The sequence below is a fragment of the Anser anser genome (genome assembly GCF_964211835.1).
Source record: "Anser anser genome assembly, chromosome: 5".
NCBI classification, from domain to species: Eukaryota; Metazoa; Chordata; class Aves; order Anseriformes; family Anatidae; genus Anser; species Anser anser.
The window spans coordinates 32304768-32330896 of NC_139725.1; the positions used below are offsets into that span (position 1 = coordinate 32304768).

At 37.2% G+C, this 26129-nt stretch overlaps 1 protein-coding gene across 13 annotated transcripts in view; it reads right to left on the bottom strand.

Moving 5' to 3' along the window:
- Positions 1-26129, bottom strand: part of STARD9 (StAR related lipid transfer domain containing 9) — a 106839-nt gene that overhangs the window by 63550 nt on the left and 17160 nt on the right. For all 13 annotated transcript variants that reach the window (XM_083837519.1, XM_083837525.1, XM_083837521.1 and 10 more), the window contains one exon: positions 25713-25829. In XM_083837519.1, the coding sequence (XP_083693645.1) occupies positions 25713-25829 (117 nt within the window). The remainder of the gene's footprint in view (positions 1-25712; positions 25830-26129) is intronic.

Sequence of the window (26129 nt, forward strand, 5' to 3'; positions counted from 1 at the left end):
CAAAAGTAGGGATTAAGCTGGGGGTTGGGTTTTCTCAGAGGTTGCTTGGAGCAGTGCTTCAACATCTGTTTTTACTTACAGCCCTTCTTCTATATGGAAGCTCCACTTAAAAATAGTAATTGAATAAATATAGCAATCTGTGCAATTAGCTCTGTTGCTTTTTATTTTACTTGAGTGGTGGGATTCATCGGGACTGAGTGCAGTGGGATTTCTTACATGAGTAAGGGCTGTGGAACTTGACCCTGTATTTGTTTCAGAGTTCTCTTTCACAACACGTTCTGAATCTTCCATTGCTCCTAATTCACTCTTTTTCACATGTTATACCTTGATTGAATTTGGCCACATGTGGACAGTGTGCGGTGTGTCCCTATACTGTCCCAGCATAGTTTCTGCTTCTAAACTGAGTGATGATTTGTTCCAGGGACCCTGCAATAATTGTGACAACCTAACTAAACAGGCAATCACATCTAACACCTGGAGCTGAACAGCATGCAACACTTGACCATAATCATGCCATTGTTTTAGAGTGCAGTGATAAACATTGAGCAAGGTACATCTTAAAACAGCGATTCTGACATTTCTTTTCAGTAATACCAATGCAATCCCCCTGTTCTCAGAGAAGTTGTACTGAAGAAAGTGATACTGTAAATATAGTGCTGACCTCTATAACAGATTAATGTGTTTTTCTTCAATAAAGTTATTTGGAAAAGCATCTGAGCGTTAATGACTGCACTGCAAATCACTGTAACTGATTCTTGGCATGAATCATCCATCAACACAGGCTGTAAGTCAAGTTCCTTGACATTGTACAGCCTATAGATCAGTCTCATGAGTTCAGAAATCTGCTTAAGTAATCGCTGATAGTAAATCTATACACCAAGGACAAGACAGGCACTCAGAACTCAAATGAGCATGCAGGCCAATAAAGACTCACCAGTTACAGATACCAGTTGCTCATCATGCGAAATGATCGTAACAGAGTCCTTGAGCCACCGCAACTGTTTCCCCAAGGCCTCCAGTGAACCCTGAAGTTTCCTTCAGTAGAAGCAGGATTAGGGTACCTTCCCTACCCAGCTAGCACACAAAACTTCTGGGAACCTAATATCCAAGATCTCCACCCCTCTTTCAAATCTGGTTCAACCTAGCCAGTTTGTTCAAAAATTACTGGGAAATGTGGGCAAGAAACAGACAACCACTGCAAAATTGTATTTCTTCAGGAAATCAGGATAAGAGATTGCAATTGCCACATATTCAGTACGGACTAACATTTCAGTAGTTGGACTTGACGATCCTTCCCTTCCAACTTGAGATATTCTATCATTCAACAGCTAATTCTCTTGTATATTCTTCCTGCTCTGGACATGCTCCAGCTCATGAGCTGAGAAGGACTTTCACTGAGCTTCCAAACTGGACTGCTGTGAGCCAGAACATGCCTAAGACAAAGCACTTAAATTCAGAGCAGAAGAAAGAGGAAGTCCCTCTTGAGTGAGCAGCTCAATGACTTTCAGTGGCTGGGAATGTGAACACAGGAAGAAGGGAACAATCTGAGCTAAGTTCAAAATGGCAAGAGCCAGATCTGAACACTGAGAGAAGGTTGGGGAACAACTAGGAAAAATGACAACTACTGAGAACCAGTAACAGTGAAGGGAAAGAATGAAAAGAAATTGGGACTGATAAGAAAAGGGTGATGGAGCCAAACTGGGCAGAGTTAAGGGATGAAAGGTGGGAGTCATGTCCATTGGGAGCAAGAAATTAGTGGGAAAGATAAAGGAAAGGTTGAGTTTGGAAGCCAAAGCACAGGAAACCATTACATTGGGTCAAAACGGAGAACAAAGAACCTCAGTGAGAGAAGTGTAAAAGGCAGATGTTTTGCACATCCGGAGTCCAAAGGGCAGGACTTGGCAGCAAACAGGATGGGATTGGAGTCAAGCAATATAAAGGAAAGGAATAAGAAAATATAGGGAGTATTATCTTGGAAGTAACAAGGCGAGTGTGTGCTCCCTTCCCTCCAAAGTATCAGTATCTCACAAAATCAGGAATTTTGCATGTCTCCTGGTATACACAGAAGTGGCCTGTAAGCAGCTTGTGTACTCCATTTTGGTTTAGAAACCTCTATTTCATATGGTAGAACCTCTTAAAACTGAAATAAATGTAGCCCTGAAAATTATCTTAATTCTACAAAAATTTCCTCATTAAGAAATACCTTTCTTTCTGAAGGTTCGTCACAGATCTTTAGGGAACTGATCTATTTATAACACAATCTTTACAAGCTGGCAAACCTTTGGGATAGCAGCACTAGCTATGTCATCCGCATAAAGTTGGAAACTTGGAAGAACCTCATTTTATTTGTAGCTTTGTTGTTGAAACTTTTGCATGGTATTGTGCAACTCATTTAACATTTTTATGGTCCAATATTCCTACAGGTAAAGTGTAAGTAAGAGTTGTGGGATGTTCTTATTAGTGTCCAGCAATCTCCTTGGGATCTTGGCTTAAATTGCTGTGGAAGTTCTAACCGTGCCAATTATGGTGCCCTGTATCTCTGCAGCTACACTGCACTCTTTGAAAGAAGAGCACTGTACTCCTAAAGTCCCAGTTATGCTACGCTGTTACGTTTACTCTCCATTAAATATACAGGGCTATTCAGATGTTTCAATTCAAATGTGTTTCAAAAGAGCCCTTCTTGAACTGGACCTTGAGAGAAGATATATTACTACAAACAAAACTGGGTAATTCCAAAGACAATGCCATAACCCTATGATGATAACGAATTAGAATTTCAAAAAGTATTTACTGAAATCCTACTAAAAGCTGAATTGGACTGTTTTGTATTTGTTCTGGTAAGTTACCCTCCCTAATTTTGTGAGGAGAAATTACAGTTAGTTTAGTTGAAAGTCTCAATTTAGTCAGAAAAGCCTCTTAGTTTTAGTGTACTGCAGATAAATGGAGAAGCAAAGCATAGCAATGAATTTATGACTTGTTTAAAAATAAAGAAATAACCAAAATTAAAGCTTTTTCTGTGCTAATATCAGAGGCATTAGTCCGAATATCCGTCAGCATCAACAGCTGCACATTATACAAAATGTGCTATGATTAATCACTTCGAGACACATGTACTAGCGTATTTCAGAATATAATGAATGAAATCACGGGGTTTGTTGATGATTAGGAAAAGAAGAAAACAAAAGATTCTTCTTGGATTCTCCCAAGTCTTGTTTTTGAAATTAAACTTCAAGACAATAAGAGTGTGTTCTCGTCAAAGAACACGAGTTGGATTTAGCTTCCTGCAGAGTGTAAGCCATTTAGCTGAAAAGACTGTGTCTTCCGTACGTGGCTGCTCTACGTGAGTGGCACTGTTTAGTTTGTTCCACGCAAGAATGTTTCTTTCAGTAAAGCCTTAACTGGCTTTGCTATGCCTTGTTTCTGCACTCGCCCAGCTGTATCTGGTACATATCCCATGGTGATCTGTGAAACAAATTTATTACCTTCCAGCTCTGCTAGCAGTGAATAAAACAATGTCTTTCTGAAGAAATCATGAGAGGGCACTAAGACAACTGTTATTGTTTAAGGTATTTTGCTGGCATGCTCACTCTGAAACAGCCAGGTTCCAGTTCAAATACAGTAAATCCTGACTCACACAAGTCCTCAGTATAGGACTTTCATTACAGATGGGAGAAAGGGGAAGTTTTGGTCTAAAACTTAGCTAAAATGCCTCATACTTGCAGCTCAGGCATACCAAAATGCTGTCCAAATTGTTGCAATATGAACATATTTGGGGTTGAACCTGTTTATATAACAGATAAGAATCATTTACTTCAAGGATGAAAACAGATCACTGAAACAGTTCAAAACATACTTCAATACTCCATTAGAAGTCACAAGAAAGCATTCAAAGAGTTGAAGGAGAGTACTTGCAGAGCAGGGAAGTTATGCCACTCACTGTGGAAATCTTACGTTAGCAGCTGTACTGTTAGAAGCACACACAAAGATTGTAGCAGGAGTCCTGCCTCTAAGAAACCACGGAGGATCATATAAAACCAGGACTAGTTATCTACTAAGGTACAACACTTACCAATTCTTAAGCAGCAACTAAAGTTTTAAAGCTTATTTCTAACTCTGATAAAGAATCACAGAACTTCAGTTCTCAAAAATTACACTATTAGTCAATAGCTCATCTATACTAGAAGAAAAGCATTTAAACTTTTTTTTTAAAACATGTTAAGGTTTACAGGTTTATGTCAGTGAGGCTACTTCTCTTTTCATTCAGTTCAAAATCTAACTATATTCGGTTTCATCTCACCTGTTTTCTTGATAATTTTTGGAGCCATTTATTTAGACCCTTTAAATACAAATAACTCTTTCATTCCTCTTTGGTTACACTACCAGGCTGAAATATAAATTGCACTTGGGCATATGAGGTATGTAATTGCTACTCAGGTGAAGATCAAAGCTTTGGAGAGTCCAAGTGCACACTGCATCAGCTGATGCAGGAATTTACAAGATCCTAGCCCAGAAGTGCAGAAGGACCTTGCAATCATCAATGCCTTCAAGTGTTACACCATCTCTCCAAAGCAGAGAAACTGTTTTCCAAACGCATAGCCAGTGCACTGGAATACCGGTGATTTGATCAACATCTTTCTCCTCTGTCTCTCCCCCTCCCTCAGTTGCATCATTTCCCTTCAGATTAGTTATTGCAACAAGCCTTCTGTGCAAGGCCTTCTCAACTATCTCTTTTGCTGGCTTCAAAGTCAAAATTTATTTAAGAAGAAGAAAAGCTACTATAAAGAGCTTTTAAGGCACTGAAAAATACCCTATTTAGTAGCCTGAGTATATCATATTTTATCATAAGACTCACACGTGTGCATACAAATATGCGTACCAGACACATGACGGTATTTTCTTCTGGAATGAAAATACATAATTTTTGCGCTAGTGCCAAGAAGAAATAAACCGTTGCATGGAGTACATCCAACCAGACACCATAAGTGGCAGACATTTATTATCAACAGTGATGGCTTAGGACTTTGTTATGTTATAACCTTTCTATGCATCACATACAAATCAAGATAGAAGCATGCTGGCTGTCAAATTTCTTTTGATCCTGACAAACAGTTGGCAATCACTGAACTCTCCTTTAATGCATACGATTCAAAGCTAGTGAATAGTTAGCACAAGGCCCAGTTATATCAGTATCTTTAACTTTTCATTGAATTAATTATATGCAACTAGGACAGTTGTTGATAGCAAATACGTATTTGACATTGTAACTACAATCTCTTTATTGTGTGATAATGTCCCTTTTACAGTAATAAATACTTTAAAATCAAAGATAATGGGGGCATTCTAATAGGAATGAAGTTTTTGGCAATATGAACTTCAAGAGTATAAAGCTGTCCTTTCTTAACCCAATCAGGGTCTGAATTGCAGAAGGAAACAAAAAAAGAGTTGTTTTAAACTACAGTAAATTGTCTGTTATGCTTTGGGGTTGAATAATTTGGGAAAGTGAAATACATGCCAAGTCTCCAAGTGACATGGAAAAAAAATCCAGTAAACCTCCAGGGACAGCATGCAATGCTACGCTTGCAAATTTAAGGAAACATCACTGATAAATTACTTTTGTTTGTTTTTAACCTTAAATAACTTCTGGTAAGCAGTGTTTGCATTTGGCTTAGACTACAATGAACAGGCCAGGACCAACTCTGACCGGAGCAGAGGTGGAGGGAGGAACAAGCTACACCTTTTAGGAATAAAAAGCTCATAAAATGGTTCATCATGTCTTACTGGTACAGTAAGTACTTCCTGATCTGCAAGTGTCCAAAATGGTCAATATTTAATATCATCATCAGGAATCTAAACTAATCTTGGAAACTTCAGAAACTCCAGGGGAGTGTGGTCAAGGAAAAAGAGACAAGAATAAAAACTTTTGGTAATTTAAAAAGAAAAAAAGGTTTTGAATAAATAAAATCACTACTTATTAAGGTCAGAGTCCACGAACATCAATATCAACAAACAACTCACTAAAAGAAAACTGCTCGTACTATAAAACATTAGCCTAAACTTAGAATACTAACATTAAATTCCCATTGGTTCATAACCAGTGCCAAAACCAGAAGAAAATCATCTTCTTGCACAGCACAATTTAAAAATAGCCTTTAAAAATACCACTGATTTAATGAAAGAGGAAGAGACTGAACTTAAATAGGACCATTATGGCCAACAGCTGCTTTTCACTATAGAACAATTGACTTTATAAATACTGAAAAAACTCATCTGCTCCATTTCCATTTAAGACTTGCCATGCACACAAGCAAAGATGCCTCCCCAGTAGACAGAAAACTTCAGGACTTCATTAAAACAATTGAAGCAGATGCAGGTACAAAATGGACTTATTAAAAAGAGTACTGTTATTTACACATAAAATTGCTTTCAACAAGTAGGTCAGGACAGTTTTTAAGCAAGTTTCTGAATAATAAAACATAGGACACTCAGTTCTGTAGTATCTATTTGCTACCACCTTCACCATGAACTGCAGATATGCAGTGCCTCATATTTGGCATGTTTTCCTTACAGAAACTGGCCCACCTACAACTGTTATTGTCTGTGCCGTTGTCTGTACCAATTCTGTTTTATTAAATTGCTGCTACATCTGATATGCAGCACCCAAGACCTGCATTTAAGCTGAAAAAAATCATGAAATAAAATTCCTAACTGAACGTTTCCTGCAAAAATAATGAGCGCCTCTGTTCCAAAATCTCCACAAAATTCCAAAGATTAATTTCAATAATAAAACGCAGAAGGAGGATTCAAGGAAGAAATATCTGAAAATAAATCTAGGGTTTTGCTCCAATAATGCAAGGCTTCTTCTGCACGTGTTTTCTCTTAAAGAATATTGAATAAATGTCAGCTGATGGGCTTTCTGCACACAGGAAACGCAAGCAAAGGGAAGTGCAGTATGCTGATCAACTGCACAGAAACCTCTACTGTGACATTAGGATTACTTCAGCGACATTATCCCATTCAAATCAAAGAGAGGAGAAAAAAAAAGGCATTTGTCAGTTCGTTTGGGAAAATTTCTTCCCTCTTGTTAAGAGGCCACAGCTTCACAGCCAGGATTACTTTTCCTTCCCTGTGTCCAGCCTTTTCAGTCTCTTTTCCCAGTCGAACAGGAAATAGCGGAGTGAAAGAGCAGGCTTCCCTCCAACTCAAGCAGTTTGGCCTGTGGCAGGGGCATTTGCACGAGAACTTGAGAGCGCTCAGGTCTTGGCTCTGCCAACAGGCTTCCTGCCTGTCCTTAAATCCCTTTGTGCTTTAATTCCCCCTGTGGAATACAACAATGATTTCTTTGTCCATCTTATCAGCTGTAACTTTTTCCAGTGCAAAAGCAGTTTATTGTTTACATGGTAAAGTACTTACACACACACACTATATTTAACAGCATGGAAGTTCAGGCTCAGTAAATATATTTACATGTAACTGTAAAATGCTAGAAAAAGTCATAGACACCGTAATAAATATATATTGTTCCTCTGGATGGAGGGTGGGAAAACGAGAAACTATTTCCTTTTTTGTCATTGAATTACACCATCATGAAAATAGACCTTACCTGTTCATCAAAAACCTCTCTCATTTTGAGAAAAAAATAAAAACTATGCTTACTACATCAATCTAATTTATAAATGTTCTGACAAAAATTTTAAATTTTTAGAACTGCCAGAGTGCTTCAACACCACAGGCACAACTCCATCCTCCTCTTCAAAAGTTGCCGGTGTTTTATTTTAAACATCAACCTGAAAGATCAGATACCCACCACAAAAGTACCACCTGGAATTTTCATCTCCCTTTACAAAACCACACACTCATCTCAGATCCCTCTTTTCCTGCCCAGCACGGATTCTTACGTTATCACTGGAATCATAAAACAGCAGCCACAATCTGAATGCAACAGCGATGCAATCCAAAAAACACAGCCTGTGATACTGTACCATTATCTGACTCAGTCCGGATACAGTTGTGATAAACCTTACCACACAGAAAACAACTTACATAATTTTAGGCTTTACTAATGGATACTTTAAGATTTATACATTATCTCTTGTGTTAACACCTCGGTTTTATTCTGCTATTTCTTCTGCCTACTGCATGAGCATAGGAGCATCCTATCCATTAGCAACCAAGTGAAACCCCTTTGATCTAGTTTACTGAAATGCAAGGCAGATGTTAGGCTTGGTAATTCTGTCCAGGAGAGCAGCAAACACTTGCTAGGAAGACTCACCATAAACATCTGCCATTTTTTCTGCCACAGCTAATGGTTATCGCTATATAAGGGCACAGAGCATCACTATTTAAGGGAAATTGCAGAAAAGAAACAGTCCCCTAGGATAACCCATCCTTTTCCTGACCTAAATCTGCAGATCACTTGGCAGAGGTCTAGCTTCAGACTTGAACCTTCTTTCTATACAGAGGCTCTTCAAAACAGAATTCCTACAGGTGCTCTGTTTTTCCAAGAGCCCTGTTCCACTTATTTAATATGGTCTCTAAAGGTACAGTTACTTAGGCACATACAAGTTCTCATAAATCCTTAAGGTTCTCCTTAAACCTTCTGTAATTTTTAGAGGAGGAAGGAGAAAATAACAAATAAATAGCTACACACAACTTGCAACCCTATGTCTATAAGCAGCTTGGCGAGAAACTGCTTTTGTCATACTGTGCCAGCAACGTGGGATTTGGAGGTTTGAGTGCTGTTCTATCCCCACAAGCACTTTTTGCCGAGTTGATGGCAGATTTCACCTCTGCTCTGTGCATCTTCACCAGCGCACAGTGAAGGAAGATGTTTCCTGAGTGAACTCAGGCAGAAAATGTGAGAATGAAATCACAGGGGAAACTACAAACTTCAGCTTTTTTTTTTTTTTTTTTAAAAAAAAAAGGTCTAGCAAAAACTCATGTCACGGGGGGAAGAAGCAGCATGAGCTCCCCACACTCACACTGTTTTACTCCACCGAGAGCAGGAAATGCTTTAGATATCCTTGTTTGCTGGCCCAGCAGTGACTTCATGTCCTTTACTGTCTTAAAAGCAGAAAAATCACGGGATTTTTAATCACAACACTTAGTGTTGTGATACCATTAGGAAAAAAAGAGCACTTTTACTGATATCATCTTAAAATGAACAAAATAAGTTCTGAGAAAGCTGTTACAACTCTATATTAAAAGAAAAACCTCTCTGTTTTGCAATGGAAAGAGTCAGGAATAAATAACAGATAATAATGAAGTTATAAATATCCTGCTTATTCTCCCACCACTGCTAGCTCTTGGCTAGGCTTCCAGGTCATTAGCGGATGTCTGATTTCATGTGAAAGAAAAGAACAACAACAAAAAATTAGTAAGTTTTATTGTTTAAGGCAGCAGGGACATGTATTGATTCTCATCTGTCTCTGAAAATAACTGCCCATTAATTTTGTAAGAAAACAGAGGATGGTGATGGAAAAAAAAGGTTGTTCCTTGATTTTATTACAAGGAAAGGGAAATAAAAGCAGTGACCCAAATTTTTCAGTAATTCAGTAAGAGCTAAGAATCTTCTGTAATACTCGAACAGCAGAATTTTATCAAAATAACTATTCTGCTTTTTCTCCTTTCAGCTGGAAATGGGCATTCTCTTTTCATGTATCAGCTAATTCAAGTTAATGGTTTTGCTATTAGATCATCAGCTCTTAAAATTACTGCACTGGAGAACAATTCTTACAACTAGAATACACCTTCTTAGAAATAAGCTCATTTCTCCGCTCTCATATAGCATCATAACATCGCTAGAAGAATTGCTAAGTCTGGGTGATCCTTGCAAGTGTTCATGGAGCTCACCTGTGCTTGGCCTCAACTGCACCTCAAATGTCAGTTTTTGAGTATTACAGTTATGACTGTTGGGGAAGGTAATATAGTCACTGTTTCAATAAAGTGTCTTGAATTTTGTCTACATAAATACTATAAACTAATAAAAAGCAAAATCTTGAAAAAAATGAAAACCCAGAAGTATCGATTTTCAAGTTACATTGAAAATTGACTCAAAGTTTTCCATGAAGACTTGAAAAAGCACAAAAAGTGAAGCTCTAAAAAATTACTTGAATGCAGTTTCATTTTAAAATCATTTTCCACTATTCAAGTTCAGAACACGAAAAAATCTAATGAAGAGCAACTATTACAAAATTCTCCACTTATATTCAACTGTATTATTACCAACAAATATATAAAAAACAGGCTTGAGATTTCTTGCAATAATTGTGCTTTCCTTTAAATTCACAAGCAAAGGCACTTCCATTTGTCAAGGTTAGGATTAGAGAATCTATATTTTGCATGCCATCAGCAGCAATTAAGCAAAGAATAGTAGCTTACCATGGCGTTTTAGTCTAGTACACTGGTTGTCTCATCAAATTCACTGAGTGAAAAATAAATTCTCTCTCAACCTTTTACAGATGAATTAAAGAACCAATTTTTAATCTGATTCTACAATACACTTCACATCTAGACATGTATTGTGTTTTTAATTTGGGATATAAAACAAGATGTAGCAGTATTTGCTTTTTATGATGTGATTATATGAAGCAGAAATGTTGCCATTTTAGCCAGAAGTTTCTACATTTAAAATAAATTATGGCTTCAAAATGGGAGGGATGAGAAGGTTATGAAGATAGTTATTTCTAACACACAGCAGTCACTTTTAACTTTTGCTTTTTACAAAAGGAAAAAAAAAGTTGTAAATTACTTAATTCCTAGTTTTAGGCATTAGACTTGGGAATAAATCTGTTTTAATCATTAGAGGGATTTTTTTTCCTGTTAGTTGTTTCCTGAAAATAAAGGATTTCCAATATATGAGATGGCAGACAAAACTACATGCTTTCTGTTAGGCAATCTTGGCTAGTTTTTAGAACACGTGCAGGGCATATTGCCAAAACAACAGGTTGAGGAACAGAAAACCCATCATCCTTGCTCACACACATGTAGATTTCAGCCCAGACTTCAGAGAAGGCCCAACTATCTTCATGAAACATTGCTCATGATGGAAGAATCTACTACCACTGTTCTCACAGGTACTGAGACATGAAATATTGATGCTTCCACTGAGTTAAGCCATTTACAGCAATGAGACATTTAATATCATGTTCCGAAACTACCTGAACACTCAGAAGACTAAATGTACAACTGACTTCTACAAAAAGAAGAATGTGATGGAAAAGCATACGTACCTGTATGAACTCAGAAATCACTTAGATGTCTACTGAGACAATTCAGAACCAGCAGACAAATCCTCATGCAATTTCTTAATTTGGTTTAGCTCTTCAGAGATTATTGCAGCACTAACTTTTTTTTTTTAAATCACATTGAAAAAAGTGATCTGATTACAATACTTGCCACAACTATTTTCAGGAAGTGTTTTGAAGCCGTACAACATACTTGCTAAATTAGTATGGTTTTAGTAGTTTCCAAGACAATCCAAACAACAGGAGGTAATTTAAGGTCACACATGAGTTCAGGCAGAAAGCTCTTGGCATTTTATTCTTAGCAATACATTAACAACAAAGTTTGCCAGGACTAGGGGCTGGGTAAATTGTCAGTTCCACTCTTCTGCCAGGTCAGCTGCCCCTGTTCATTTCCAGCTTACAAATACTGAGGAGCAGTATATGAACAGCCAAAAGGTGCAATGAACAATCGTATCTCACCTAATTAGAAATATTACATTAACAAGGCTGCAAGGACTGTTAGTTTCTTCCATATTTGTTCCTCCAGAGACAGATGTTGCTTAAGCTGCACATTACTACTACTTCATGCAGTCCTTCTCTTCCCCACTCACTTCACATTACACTAACCTCAAAACCGGGCATGACGTACCATGAAAACTGCCAATGCTTCGTACTACGCATTGTTAAATAGACAGAAAGCAAAAAGGAAGCTGCTTTGCAGCACCTGTAAAACACCTTTAAAAGTAGCTGGTAAAATACCTATGAAATCAATCATTTGAACACTTTCATAAAGCCATACCACCACATACATTTTCAAATAAAGAACCATGCAAGTCTGCTAAAGATTAGAGAACAAACACACAACACAACCAGAGAAGTCTTAAGTCCCAATCAAAGTCACATATTTCTGTGTCACTGCAAGCTCAGTAATAAACTACATCTTTGGTATTACCAAGATAAACAAAGACCCTTTGGCAAAACGTCAAAAAACCTTTCTTCATAATATTATTACAAGCCATTTCCTGTGAAGATAATACTTGAGCTTCCCTGTAAGACATGATATTTTCCAGGAAGGAAGGAAGGAAGGAAAAAAGTGCCCCAGAACTATTCAGAGGAGCACATTTGATTGTCTAAGGAAAACAGCATAATTTCATCCACGACTAATGACCTACATTAAGCTTTTTTTTTTTTTAAATGAGACAGAAGACAGAAATTTCATCAGCTTTTAAAGTTCTCCTAAATTAGGGATACATTAAATTTTATTTCTTTACAAATTAAAACCTCTTGCAAAGCAGCACATTGAAACAGGTATGAAGTGGGCAAAGAATTGGGCAATAGCATGACTGAACAATGGGCAAAAGGACTGAACAGCAAAACATTCATATATTTACATGAGGTTTAAGTAACTATACACCCTTCTGTATTTGGTTTCCAACATGTTGGTACAATACCTTTTACAATGAGGTATATATTTTGTCACTTGTAGTTTGCTAATTACATAATTTCTGCTCCCAGATAAATTTATTCTACTGAGCATATGCTAAATCAGTTATGTTCTAAATAAATATTCCTTATATTTAAAAAAAAAAAGTTAACTGCCTGAGTATGATGAACTGATACAGAAAAAGACAGGTTCAGACAACCCGAGGGTGTACTGGAATAAAAACAATCTAAGTGCCTGTATTTCTACTTAAGCTGTTTCTCTTTCAGGTAGAGAAGAGTTGCAGCATTCATCTAACCAGAAATAACATTTCCTAATAACTGAATTTCTGTTTTAGAAAATTATCAAATATATTAACTGTGAGCTAAAGCTTATGGGCGATTTTCAGATAACTGTTCTAGCTAAGATGACAATCTCTTTCCAAGTAAATTCATCTCAAGCTTCTCTCTTTCCAGTGTGTATGACTTACAGCAGATGCATAGTGCTTCTTACATCCAACACCTGTATAGTCTGCTCTCCTCAAGAAACATCTCAAGCAAATGCTCTTGCTTTAAACAGTGGCTGCCAGCTTTGATCAAGGCTGCACAAACAGGGGAAAGCAGTACAGTGCTCTGTATAACTCAGAGCATTGCACTCTAAACACTTCATTATTATTAATCCTTTGACTGTTTTTAAAAAGTCAAAGGCTGACTAGAAAAGGTTTTTTTTAAAAGCATATATTTTTTTCATATTATTCTATACATATCAGCGTTTCTTCCATGTTTCCTTTATCAAATAATTTCTCTCCCTGGCTCATTTTCCACATTTTTAAAAAGTACACAGAAGATAATTTCTTTCTCAGAAAGAGAAAGACATCACATAGATACGATGAAGAACATGTCCCGGGATGTGATTTGGATCTACCATGTGCCAGGTGCCCGAATCAGTAAATAAATGTACAAAATTATAGCACACTGTGGAAGGTGAAAGAAACAGCTTCAGCAGCATGCTATATAGAACCAGCTCTACTGTCAAATCCTTTTTTTGAAACAAAAGCTGCAGGGACTCTCAAAGGGTGGCCTACAGACTCAGCAAAGGGATTTCTGCAGAGTCTAATGGTGAGAGGGGCTTCAGTATCTTTCCTCAAGTGTACCACAGCACCAGGACAACATCACAGCGCACATCCTGCTAGACATCTTGTGGACAGCACATTAAAAAAAGGTTTTTGGTAAAGCATTAAACAAAGACACTACACAATGTATAAATTCCCGGTCCCATATTTAACTCTGCACACTTAATCCCTCTGCTGGGAGCAGAATTCTTCACCTCCCATCAGAGCTTCACATCACAGCTGCTTACATGCTGCTGGCTCTCTTCTACCCCACAGACAAGCAGTCAGTTATGGTCCCAACATAAAGGCCACAAACTGCCTCTCAGGAACGGTCGCAGGCCCTGCCAGTTCCTGAGCTGCACATGGAAGCTGTTAGGGAAGGTACTGGCTATCCCAGCCCAAACGGGAGCAGGAACTACTCTAACAACTCAGCAGTAAAGGTGACCAAGCTGCAGTGCTCAGGGAACATTCCCTGGCATTACGTAACACCGCTCAGTTTACTTATATAGATGCAGCCTCAATTTGCTATGAGGAAAAAACCATCAACTCCAAGTTAAGAAAATGAGGAGTAAACGATGACCTCCTGATCTCCTTTGCTCTCTATTTCAGCCCAATGTGCCAATGCCATTTAATTGCGGAAAGCCACTTACATTGCCAATAGATGGAATAGAAAAAGATTACATTCCATATACTGTAATGAGCAATAAATTTATGCAAATTACATGCAATAGGATGTAAGACAATGGAAGCCTTGTGCTGTACCAAGCAAAGTCAAGCATACAGAATTTATGTAAAGGAAAACAATGTGAGGAGCTGGAAGCAAATTTCTACAACCCCCTGAAATCTGTGTTTTCAGACTAGAAATATCTTTAAAGCACTGACAGTTCTTTCAAGTTTCTGCTGAATTGGAGTTTAAGTTAAAAATATCAAAAGCTACGTAAGCACAGGGAGCACTTAAGCACAGGAGTTCTGCAATATGAGAAAAAAATCTCGCTGAACAAAATGAAATTCATATCAGTTATTCCTCTGGATGCTTAACACGCTTCTACCTTTATCTATCCATCTCTATTTCAAAGCAGCTATGAAAGTAGCTTAGTTTTAAAATGAGTTTCAGAACCAAAAGGAGAAACTCACACACACAAAGATAAAAGCAATTAGGTCCTACTTTGTGTTTAGCTATTGAAAAGGCCAGTGAATTCAGAAACTCATGCACTTTAAAGTGGAACTTGTGTTCCATTAGGAAAGAAGTTATAAAATTTAGCAATAAAGAAAAATTATTAGTCGCTCATGAACTTGTCTGGCCATTACTTTCACTCGTTAAGAAAGAGGAATGCATCTAAGAACATCAGAGTAAGACAGACAGGCAAGAAAAAGGGCCTCAGAACAGCGTCACTTTGGACTGCATGAGGCCATCACACAGGACATGCATGGTGCAGGGTAACCCCAGTTACCTGCTGTCACCCCTGGCAATAACACTGCCTATGTACAAGAAGGTCCTGGAGATGCTGTGTGTCCCTGGAGAGGAGGGTGCACAAGTTCAAAGCATATGCGAGGCAAGTTCAAGTCCGTTAGAAGACCTCACTCTTCCCCAGTGAGGTTAACGAAGTATTACCCATGACACTTTCAACATTTTGGTTCTAGCCAAAAGTAGCGTATCTATTGTTAACTCTATCAGCAGTTACTGAAATCCATTTGCTGCTACCACAGCAGAACACAGTAAACATAAGCTAACACAAGATAAGACATGTCTCCTTTCATTCTGTTCTTCAAAGAGCATGCTTCTTTCTTGGATGCTGCTCTGCTCAAGTCTGATTTAAGCACATTAAGGAAACTTCTGCTAAAGTTAACATCTGGGCAAAACTTGTAAAACAGTCTTGGAAAAAATAAGCTATCAAAACAAAGCAGTCTTGCGCCAGTTATTTCAGCTCTTCTTTTTAGTCATTCTCAACAAAACATAATCCTACAGAGGCTGATTCTACACTTGAAATACAAATACATCTTCCCTGAAAGTATGCCTACTTTAAATTGAGTAAGTATGCCCCTAAAATTTTCTCCCTCTACTTCTGACACTAACTCGAGAAGGCTTTCCTTACCCTCTGACATCAATACATTGGCCTCTGCCTATGAAATCGTCATAAAACCAAAAATACTTACATGTAAAGAAAATGAGGTAGGACAAATTAATCAATTCTCAACTGGATCCTCACAGTTCCTGAGAGTCATTTCGTCATTTTTCAGACCTGATGTTTTACTATGTAGGTCTGTCACATAGGATGAGACACATACTTTTTAGAGACGGACTCTTCTCTCCATAAGAAAATCCACCAACAGCATTGTAAGGCACACAGTATTGATGATGCAACCCAGGAATATACTCTCAAAAACATATGTGTAAGCAGGAGAGTTATGTCTGAAAATCCAGGATGGAAGACACTTGGAATAACATCAAAGCAGAAGGTGAACCATATATTAAACTTAATAGCTGTAATTTCAAATCAAGACAATCCTCACAGGCACAAAAAAGAAATCCAGGAAAATTTTCATTGCCATTCAGCGCTTTGGAAATATGACTTACCAAGTACGGATTGATTCAGATATTCCATTCTAAAACTTATTATTCTGCAACTACTTCCCTTGACACTGATATTGTCTGATAAGACATACTTCAAAATATATTTGCCAGCCCAAGATACAGAACGTTATGATCTGTGCTTCGGCTGAGAACGTCCTGACTTCAAAACACTGAAGTTGTGATGTTAGACAGTGAGAACTTATCCATAACAGCATGTAAATCTGGGGAGAAGGGAACCTAAACTAACATTCAGAATTCAGATTTTACTGTTCTAAGGCTACAGTAAATGTTTCTACACTGAATTCATTTTATTCATCTTCACTCTTTCTTATGCAATTTAGGAGTGCTGCCAACAGAATCTTACTTCGCAGAAAAAGCACAAGTGAACAGAAATGTTAATTTTGCTTTTCACAACTGAGCTCTCAAGGGCAGACTTTCTGTTGTTTAAAATCAAAACATATTTGAGAGTCAACATGCAGGTGCTCAGATCCAGCCAAAAGGATGATTCATTCAGTTTGTCTTCAAGGCCACACACACTTCTCTCCGAGGAGTATCTCAATTAACAGAAAAGTATAAAAGTTCGCTACTAGCATAGATAAATAGATAAAGCACAAATAAAAAAAGTCTTTTTTTAATTATTTATAATGGAACAGTTGATATTCATACCCAACATTTAATAAACAGTCATACATGGCACACGCACATCATTTAGGTATTTCAGTCTTTAGCTATTTATGTATCCAAGTCCTATCTCATTGCTGCAGCATGTCAGAAACATGGCACGTTTTCAGAAATAAACAAAATGGCTGTGTTGATCTTGATCACAGCTCCTGCAATAAATGCATCTCACTATTCAATGCTAGCTTAATGCTACCCAATAAAATCTTTCATAAGCCAGCCGCCTGCTAAAGAAAAAAAAAATGAAAAAACCCCACCAAACCTGTCTCAGTCTCCTACTATAAGTCTATCAGTAGCATATCCTTCAATCCAGTGCTTACAGAACTTGCAGACCAACGAGATCTCGGATACTTTGTTGAAGCTCAGGCTAATTTTTCAGTAATTTCAGTTCCCAAAATACCAAACTACTTGTGAAATTATTCATACAACATTATTAAAAGATTGGAAAAAAACACTGTACATTAAAAGCTAGTCTTGGATCAATCTTCAGAAGTGTCACAGTTGTGACCTTCAATTGTGTGTGCAATTGTGCTATGGAAACACTTGAAGATGAACAAGAGATTTTGTTCACAGAGAGATGAGAACACGGAATGGTCTTCATTTTAGATTAAGAGAGGCAATGATCCTGTTCTCTCGTAAACAAGGAAGATGAAATGTAGTGTACTTACACAGGGGAATTTAAATTGTGAATGTTCCTCTCCAAGTAAGAAAGAACAATCAGCAGCCGTATACAGCTTATCTATATAACAAATTTAAAATATATTTATAAATAAAAAAAGTAGAAGTTTTTTTTTTTTTTTTAAAGACATCATTCCAAATAGTTACATGCTGGCAAGTGAATTCAGGAAGTCTGAAGGTCACCAGTGCCAAGTTCTTGCTTTCACTTGCAAGACATGCACGGTTACAGAAGAATTGTAGGTGAAGAACATGTGGGCTTACTGTAAGATGCATGGCAACTGGAAATCCAAAGAATTTGCTATTCTCTTTATCTTCTAAGTTGCTGAATGCAGTTAGAGATCCTTTTAATGCTATCTAGTGAATTATGCTGCCTGCCTATTGTAAAGAAAGTGCTCTGTATATGTAGGGAGCAACATTTGGTGCCTAACAGTGAAACTGAGTGCACGAGTACCAGCAGATACAAAGCATGGCTACGTTCAGAAAATGTCTTATTTTGCTCTTTGAAGCAGGCTTTTTTTTTTTCCTCAATTTTTTACCAATACACTGCTTAATCTTTCTTTATGTATTTGGGCTTCATATTTGAAATGGACCTGCATTAGAGTTGTATATGAATACATATAACTACATAATTCTTTCTTTCAATTAATTCAATGCCTTATTTATTTACAACCAAATGGGTTATATATTTGGGAGGCAAAAAATTAATGTTACTCGTGGCAAATTGAAAATACAATTGATTTTTTATGTCCTCCAATAAAGCCTGCTTTGACATTTAGAGTTATTCACTATAACTCCCATACAAGTTTTCTGCACAGCAAAGTAATCTCGGTATAGCCAGAAAGACTGACTTTATCTGGTTGTGAACTGAACACAGCAGCTGTGTTGCTAGCAAAAGACACATAATATGTGCTCATGGTGGTTTCCCTTCCTTCCTCACAATCCTTTATATACTGATGCAGTTATTACACAAAAAGCCTTTTTCTTGTAGCATGATCTCCTTTTCTCTTCTGTCTCACTCCGGGTTGGAGAAAAAAATGTTGTGATGGAATGCTGCCTTTGAAATATTTCATGAGAAAATGCCACTTACACCCACAGCCTCTGCTGCCACCTCCTCTCCTCCTTCCTTCTATTACAAGGAAGAACAGTATTTGAGGGGAAGACGAAGAAAGAGAAAGAATTGAGGATTTTAAGAAATTTAAGTTAGCACTTAATCCTAAAAATTATAATAAAGTGCATACGCCAAGTAAAGGATTTTCAATTTGTCTCGACTTGACAAGACAATTAACAACTTCAATGTCACAGGGAACGCGTGGAGGCATAAAAGTGTCACAAACTTCCATGAAAGAAAGGAAAGGCTCCTCAATTAAAGTTCTTCAGAAGTGCGCTTTGATTGTATTAAAACAAAAAAAGCAAAACAAAGATAAAAAAACAACCACATACACCACAAAACAAGAAGTAAATACAGTGACTTTGTCTCATGAGTGGTTGTAAATTATGTTGCAATGTTTCAGTTCCAAACAGTAGTTGTACAACCTCCTATACTCTTTCAACTAACAGGCAAAATCCAAACATTAAATTTAATACCACACTGAAGATCTTGCTTATTAAAACAAGCATATCAGTTTCACCTTCTGTTTGCTTTTCAGTTACACTCTGACAGGGGGATAAGAAAATCATCTGCCCCTCTGCTCCTTTCCCCAACTATTTTTCTTAGCTAGAGCTACTATTAAAAAAAAAAAAAGCACACAGCACCAAAGCAAATACAATAGGAAGTCAAATGTGATGAAAAGCAATTATGATACTTTAAAAACAAATTAGAAATGGAAAAAGCTGCTTTCACAGGTCATCTGTGTTCAGCCACGGGAGCCTCCTTCAGCAACCCCCATTTTGGGGCTCAAAACACAGAAAAAATAAATGTTCCTAATGAAAAATTATAAACAATGACAGAAATAATTATACAATCAAGCAAAATGGTGTGTTTGAAAGGAAGGGAGTTCTCCCTAGCATAATATACATTTGCACTGGACATACAGAGAGATTCTGTATGACTTGTTACATAGAGTTTAGAGATAAACCGTCATGAATTTAACACGTTATTTTGCTTTTAAACAATCTGGTAAAACCCTCAGTGGTTCAACTGCACAGTGTACACACACAAAAAAAGAATCAGTCTTTCTTTCAGTTCACAATTACATTAGTAATTCAGTTATATTAGTAAGCCAGTGCTAATAAGGAGCAATTTCTGATATTTGTAGTAGGACCTGTTTGCATACCCCTACTGCTTTCTCACTGTAAATTCTGTAAGATCACACTTTTCTACATGCAACGTATCACAGTGCAACCTCCATACATAGGGAAATCAATATTAAGTAATGAAAACAAGATTTGGTTGTGTAGATAGGCAGATATCTCTCATCAATATAATCTTTCAGGGAAAAATATCTAAGACTGTACCAGCACTCAGTTGTTTACAACAACCTCTGAGCTCTCACATTGCTTTCCATCTTCTTGTTTGGCCATGAAATTTTTGGTTGAGTGTTTTTATGATTCCAGCATGAGTCACAGAATTACTGAAAATGATAATACTCAGAAAGACACTGAAGGAGTATTCATACCTGCATAATCCTACTATGCTACATCAAGTCAAAACAAAATCCTCACCTGTTCAGGCCCAGAAGCGTGAAATACCCTGACTGATGTGCGTATCATGTGTTTCTTCCTTCAGGAAGCCTGAGGTAAAGAGTCTAAGGTCTAAATTATGATCTCCCTCATAAACAATCTTCATTTAACCAGTGCACAAAAGGTACAAAACCTAAGCTTAATATCTTCAAAAGTTGTTTCAGAGACCTGGATGCTAGTGAAATTGTTGTTGAAACCTTTCTGGGTTTCACCATCACTACCATTCATAGACCATTAGTCATGGGATGTATTCCTCTTATCAAAAGGAACAGATTACTACACACCAGTTATCTATGGCAACTGCTGTGTGTAAATACCTGCTCTTACATCCTGTGGGTCAGTCTGCCCACCACAGTTACTGTGGATACACAATAACCGGATGGGTAGGATGGCTGGAGGGAAGCTGAGGACTAAAGTTTTAATAAGCAGCTAGAAGAATACTTAATACTTGCATGGGCTTCTATAGTTGTGTAGAACATTCTCAAGATTCTGTTTCACTTTTTTGTCCATGAGGTTTAAATGAGCATTTAAGTTTTGCAGAGGTTTTAAACAAGTTCCTTTGCTTGGTGGAGCTAAACCAGACTTGAGGAAAGGTTTATTAAGAGCTATTTTTTGGTATTACAAAGGAAATTCGAGAGACTGAAACAGCCTGTTCTATGCCAGATAAGAGCACTGCTACAATTTATATAAATTTACATTTAGATGTTTGTTTGTGGGACAACCATAAAAGTTTCAAAGCACCTACAAATTAATTATGATACTCATCTATCAGAATGAATCAGCATCTTTGAATCTGCTTATTAGGCTAGAAATTATAACCCTAAACAAATACCATTACAGTATCATTATCAAACAACATTACTGCCTTACAAGTTTGCAGCCATTTTTATTGCAAAATGGAAGCATGTCATCAATCTCTACTAAGGGTAATCCCCTAATTACACAATTGCCAGAGTAATGAATTTCCAACATTGTCTTTGAAAAACAATCATAAGCTACACACAGCTTCCTGAAGACATTTGTGGAGGAAGTAGGAGGGAGGACAAAGCAGGAGTTACTCTTACTGAAGTGTCCCCCTTTACTCAGGCGTGTTTTGTACAGTATCAAGTTCACCTTCCAAAAAACGGTTAGTACAAGGAAGCAGGGAGACATGGTGAAACTGTACTACAAATGGTAAAGTTTAGGTGCAGGCATTCAGCATTCTCCCATTGTGAAACCAAACTAGTTCTGCAGCGTTAGGGCAAAGAGAAAAAGGAACAGAAAAGTAACAGGAAAAGGAACATGGACAGAAATATTGCAGTTGCTTGAGCCTCTTTTACTCCCCTCCTCAAAACAAAAAAATCTTCACAGTGATTTGTATTTGACAGTGACTGATAGGTTTGGAATAACCATTCCACTGTTTATAACCATGGAAAACGCAAGTAACAGAAGTTGCAGAGGTAAGATCAGAAAAACCATGCATAAGCTTTTGCTCTTAGATGCTTATGGTCTTTCAGAGTTATCTTTTGTTTCTTATTAGCCCATCAAATGTTCCACTCCTGTCCTCTATTTATGCTTATTTGTTACCTGTACTTTCTCTGCTCACACACAATCTTTTGACACGCAGTTTTTCACTGCCATGTAGCCCTAGTGCCTTGCTCACCCCTATGTACATTGAAGGATTTAGCATATCTGCTTCCTTTCCTTCTTACTTTAGTGACTGGTTGATTTAGCCAGCGACTCTTCCCTGAGGATATTTTTGTTCCTCTATTTTGTTTATGTACCAACAGACCCACTTAGAATAAACTTGTCTTTAAAAAGAGAAGGTAGACTCCCCTTTGTAAAGAATTGCACTGTGAAAGGAGACGAAAACTTCAGCTCTACATCAATGGGGAAGTATTCACCTGCCCAGTGAGAAAGCAAGCGACAGGCCCGAGGACCTCCAGCTGGCCATATAAAAAACAGAGGGCCCTTTGCAAACTGTAGCATTCAGTTAACTTGGAAAGTGAACATACTGCTTGCACAGCTCAGCTATTTCACAAATCTTAACTTTTGTAATGAATTCATGTATCTTCTAAAGGAAGACTAAGAATGCAGACCACTGCTATTATACATTTAAATTAAGCTTATAAATTACTGAGTCATCATTAGAAACACTATAGATTCATATTTCACCATAGTTAGGAGAGAAATTGGGATAACAAAACTGACTTATATCTAGTTCCTCACAAACATTTTGAATGAGAGAATAACCGATTTGCAAAGACTATCCTGAAGTCATCTTCTGAAACCAACCACTATCCAATAGATTATTTCTGCTAAAAAGCCTACTTCCCAGACACCAGCAGTGATAGGCTTTTCTTTCACTAGTCAAAAATCAGTTTTGTTTTTAAATTAGCCAACTGTCCTCTTTTCAGAGATATGAAAAGGTTAACGATCTTTATGTAATGCCAATCAGGAAAACTTGTATCTCTCTGAAGTGAGAATTAGTTTTTCAATTCAGCCCAAAAGAAACACGCAGGCAGCAACACTTAAAATTAACTTCTACTTTTTGAGACGGCTCCAGCTTGTTGAAGAGAAAAGGACTTCCAGTTATACTGCTACTAAAAAAAAAAAAAGAAGACGCATATAGTCTGTTACATAGGCATTAATTATTTGGTTCAGTTCCTCTTCATCTTACTGTATTACAAGGTCTGTTCTCCCCAGTCTAAAGTGAAAAATATCTCTTCCCCTCCCCCCTTTTAAAATAAAAATAGGGATAGAAGAAATATTAATATGAACATATTAGGAGAAACAAACAAGGCGTGCAACATTCACATTTTGGCAAATAGAAGTGGAATACAGGTAGGTGGCAGAGAAAGCACTTGGTAAAAAAACCAAACTGAACAATAAAATTGAACTTCACATCTAAACTTTTGAAAGTACTTCCACGTCTACTTAAGTACTTAACTCTGTCACAAGTGTCTGCGAAGTACACAATCAAAATATATAGGGAATAAAATGCAGCGTGTGTAGTCATCTCTAGAATTCAAGGGACCAGAACCTAAACAATGTTAACATCCACATTAAACTCTAAGACAAATTCAGAGAAACAGATCCGTATCTTTAAAATCTTATTTTCACTTAAGCACTACAATTTGCAGCCCTCCCACTACAGTTGTTATGGATTGTGACAATAAAACAAAAAGAGCTGCCGCGACTTCATTTTTATACGTCAGTCCAGAGGACAAAGAAAAAGGGCAGTTTACTGAAAGACAGCATTCCACAAAAGTGAACCTGAAGGCAGATACTTCAATCTGCCTTGCCTCCTCAAACAATACACCTACCATGTATGATAACAGTTGGCATGACATCTTCAAGGAAAAAGTAATCCAAGGTCAGCTCATGAAAGAAAGCTTTTACTGGAGGAAAACGTTACTGAACCTCCCGTGGCTGCCAATAGCATCATTGCTGTAAGGAGGCTTAGAAACTTTCATCAGTACTTCAGTGTTGAGTTCAAAATGTGGAATTAGTACAATAAACTTCATTCATACAGTGTATGGGGCAGATAAAAGCAGACAAGCACAGTAAAATTGCAGTATGCCAGCAGCCCTCTTCTAAATGAGATTATAGTAATGCTTTACTGGTTTTACAATCACCAAGAGAGGTAAAAAGCCCAAGGAATTCACTCATGACTCCAGGTCTCACTCAAAGTGCCAGTCCCTCTTTAAACATTTCTTAACCCATGAAACAGGTCTATCCAAGGCTCAGCAACTCGATTACATGCAGCAGAACAGATGTCCTTTTGCCAGAAGGCACATTCAGCAGCTATGCTATGAGTAAGGAAACTATGGCCTATTTACTTAATCTTCTATGGCCAGTGAATTCACATTTCCCTTTTAGCATTTTTATTGGATAAAACTATATTTTATGTTAATGCAAGACTCCCAAAGTATTTGAAATACCTACTCAGACCCAGCAAGGAAGTTGTGCTGTTTATATTGTATTTGACGTTCTTTTTCAGTTGCACATATATTTTACAACAACTATTACACTTTCTAGCCAATATTTATATTTTCCATTTGGCAGCTCCAATTGCTTTTCATACTGAGTAGAGACAAAGCTGACTCAGCAGACTGCATTTATCAACATTTCATTTGCTAAACCTTGTCAGCTAGAAAGCCAACTGTATTCTCAACAGTTCTAAAAAACATACTTCTAGTTGTATGAAAGAAGCTTATGAAGACCACAACACCCAAATAAGCAAGTCAGAAAACATAAAGCGGTTGGGGAGAAAAATCAACCAACATCAAGAAAAAAAACAACATAAAACACACACAAAAAAACAGTTGACCACAAAGACATTATTTGCAATCCCTACAGTGGAAGTTTATCCAATGCTCTGTACTTCTTTAGAGAGAAGAGTTCGCTTTTTTTTTTAAACACTTCCTGAATTCCCAAAATCTCTTCGATGTTGCTGTGCCAAGCAGAAATTCTCGCACAATCAAGAATCTGACACATTCTGATAATTGCCAAATTTGATAGTTATTCAAAGATGGACTCCTAGAAGTAAAACAATCCTGTGCTCAACGCCACCAAAAAAAAAAAAAAAAAAGAATTTCACAGGACTAGTTCAGTCTTAAGTGATACTTTCTGTGAAAAGCTTGTTTTTCTACGAAAAACAACACAGTTACACAGGTTAGAATGTTGGGAACAACTGCCCAGACAATAAAGTGAAATAAGATATGACTTTGAAGACAAAAAAAGTGCAGTAAAAGCCTATTTTAATACTGACATACATAATTATATGCACTCAGAGATATCTTTGGATAGCTTTGCAATGCATGTTATTTATTTAAAGTAGATTTAATAATTATTTTTAAATAAAGAAAATCTTATCATATTTTAATACTGAGTTCTTCAACCTTCTTCTTAATCAGAGATTGGAACTTGAAACTACAAGGAGTCCTAATTAGTTAAGAGACTTCTCATAATTTAGCAAGAAAAAGTGCTCAAAATAAACTGTAAATAAAATTTAGTACTGTTTTTTTTTTTAAAGATGTGATCACTGTTGATCCTTTTGGTAGAATCAACTTTGAAACTTTTGGTTTAATTTTAGAACTTCCTTCTTTGAGAAGATTCCTTTCAGGCCCCCTGCAAAATTCTCCTTGCTAAGCTTGAGTCCTCAGATCATCGCAACTAATGATCACTACCAAAACTGACAGACCTAATGAAAGCTTACATTAGTTGACAAACAAGGGTATTGTAACCAATATAAGAAAAAGATGGGGGCAGGTAAGAAAATGAAATTTCATCTAACCTCTCAATCACTTACTTTAAATGTGAAAAGGACAGAACAGGGTGGGAAGACACATGAAGAACAGCATCACTTACCATTTCCTGAGATGCATATTTTGGGTCTTCAGGATCAACTGACCAATAGCAGTAATCAAAACTGAAGGCCACAGTCTTTTCTCTTGAGTCCCAAGTGCCATCAAGCCTACTGTCAGCCTGACAACAGAAGGAAAAAAGACAGACTTCACTTTGAAGTTGACCAAAAAGTAGCATTTTAAAAAGTAATAGGAAATTTATCTAGGATCTGTGTTGTGGAAAAGGAACAGCAAAACAGTTAATCCTCTTCATTCATTTTCGTTTGATTCACTGACTGAGGCAGGAATGCCCATGAAAGATCTGCTAAAGGGATCATTTACTACAGATAAGGTTCTTCAGCCTATATTAGCAGGAAGGCTCCACAACTCTTTCCATATTTCTCAGTGAAACTGAAAAATGACAAGAGAACTGCATCGCAGA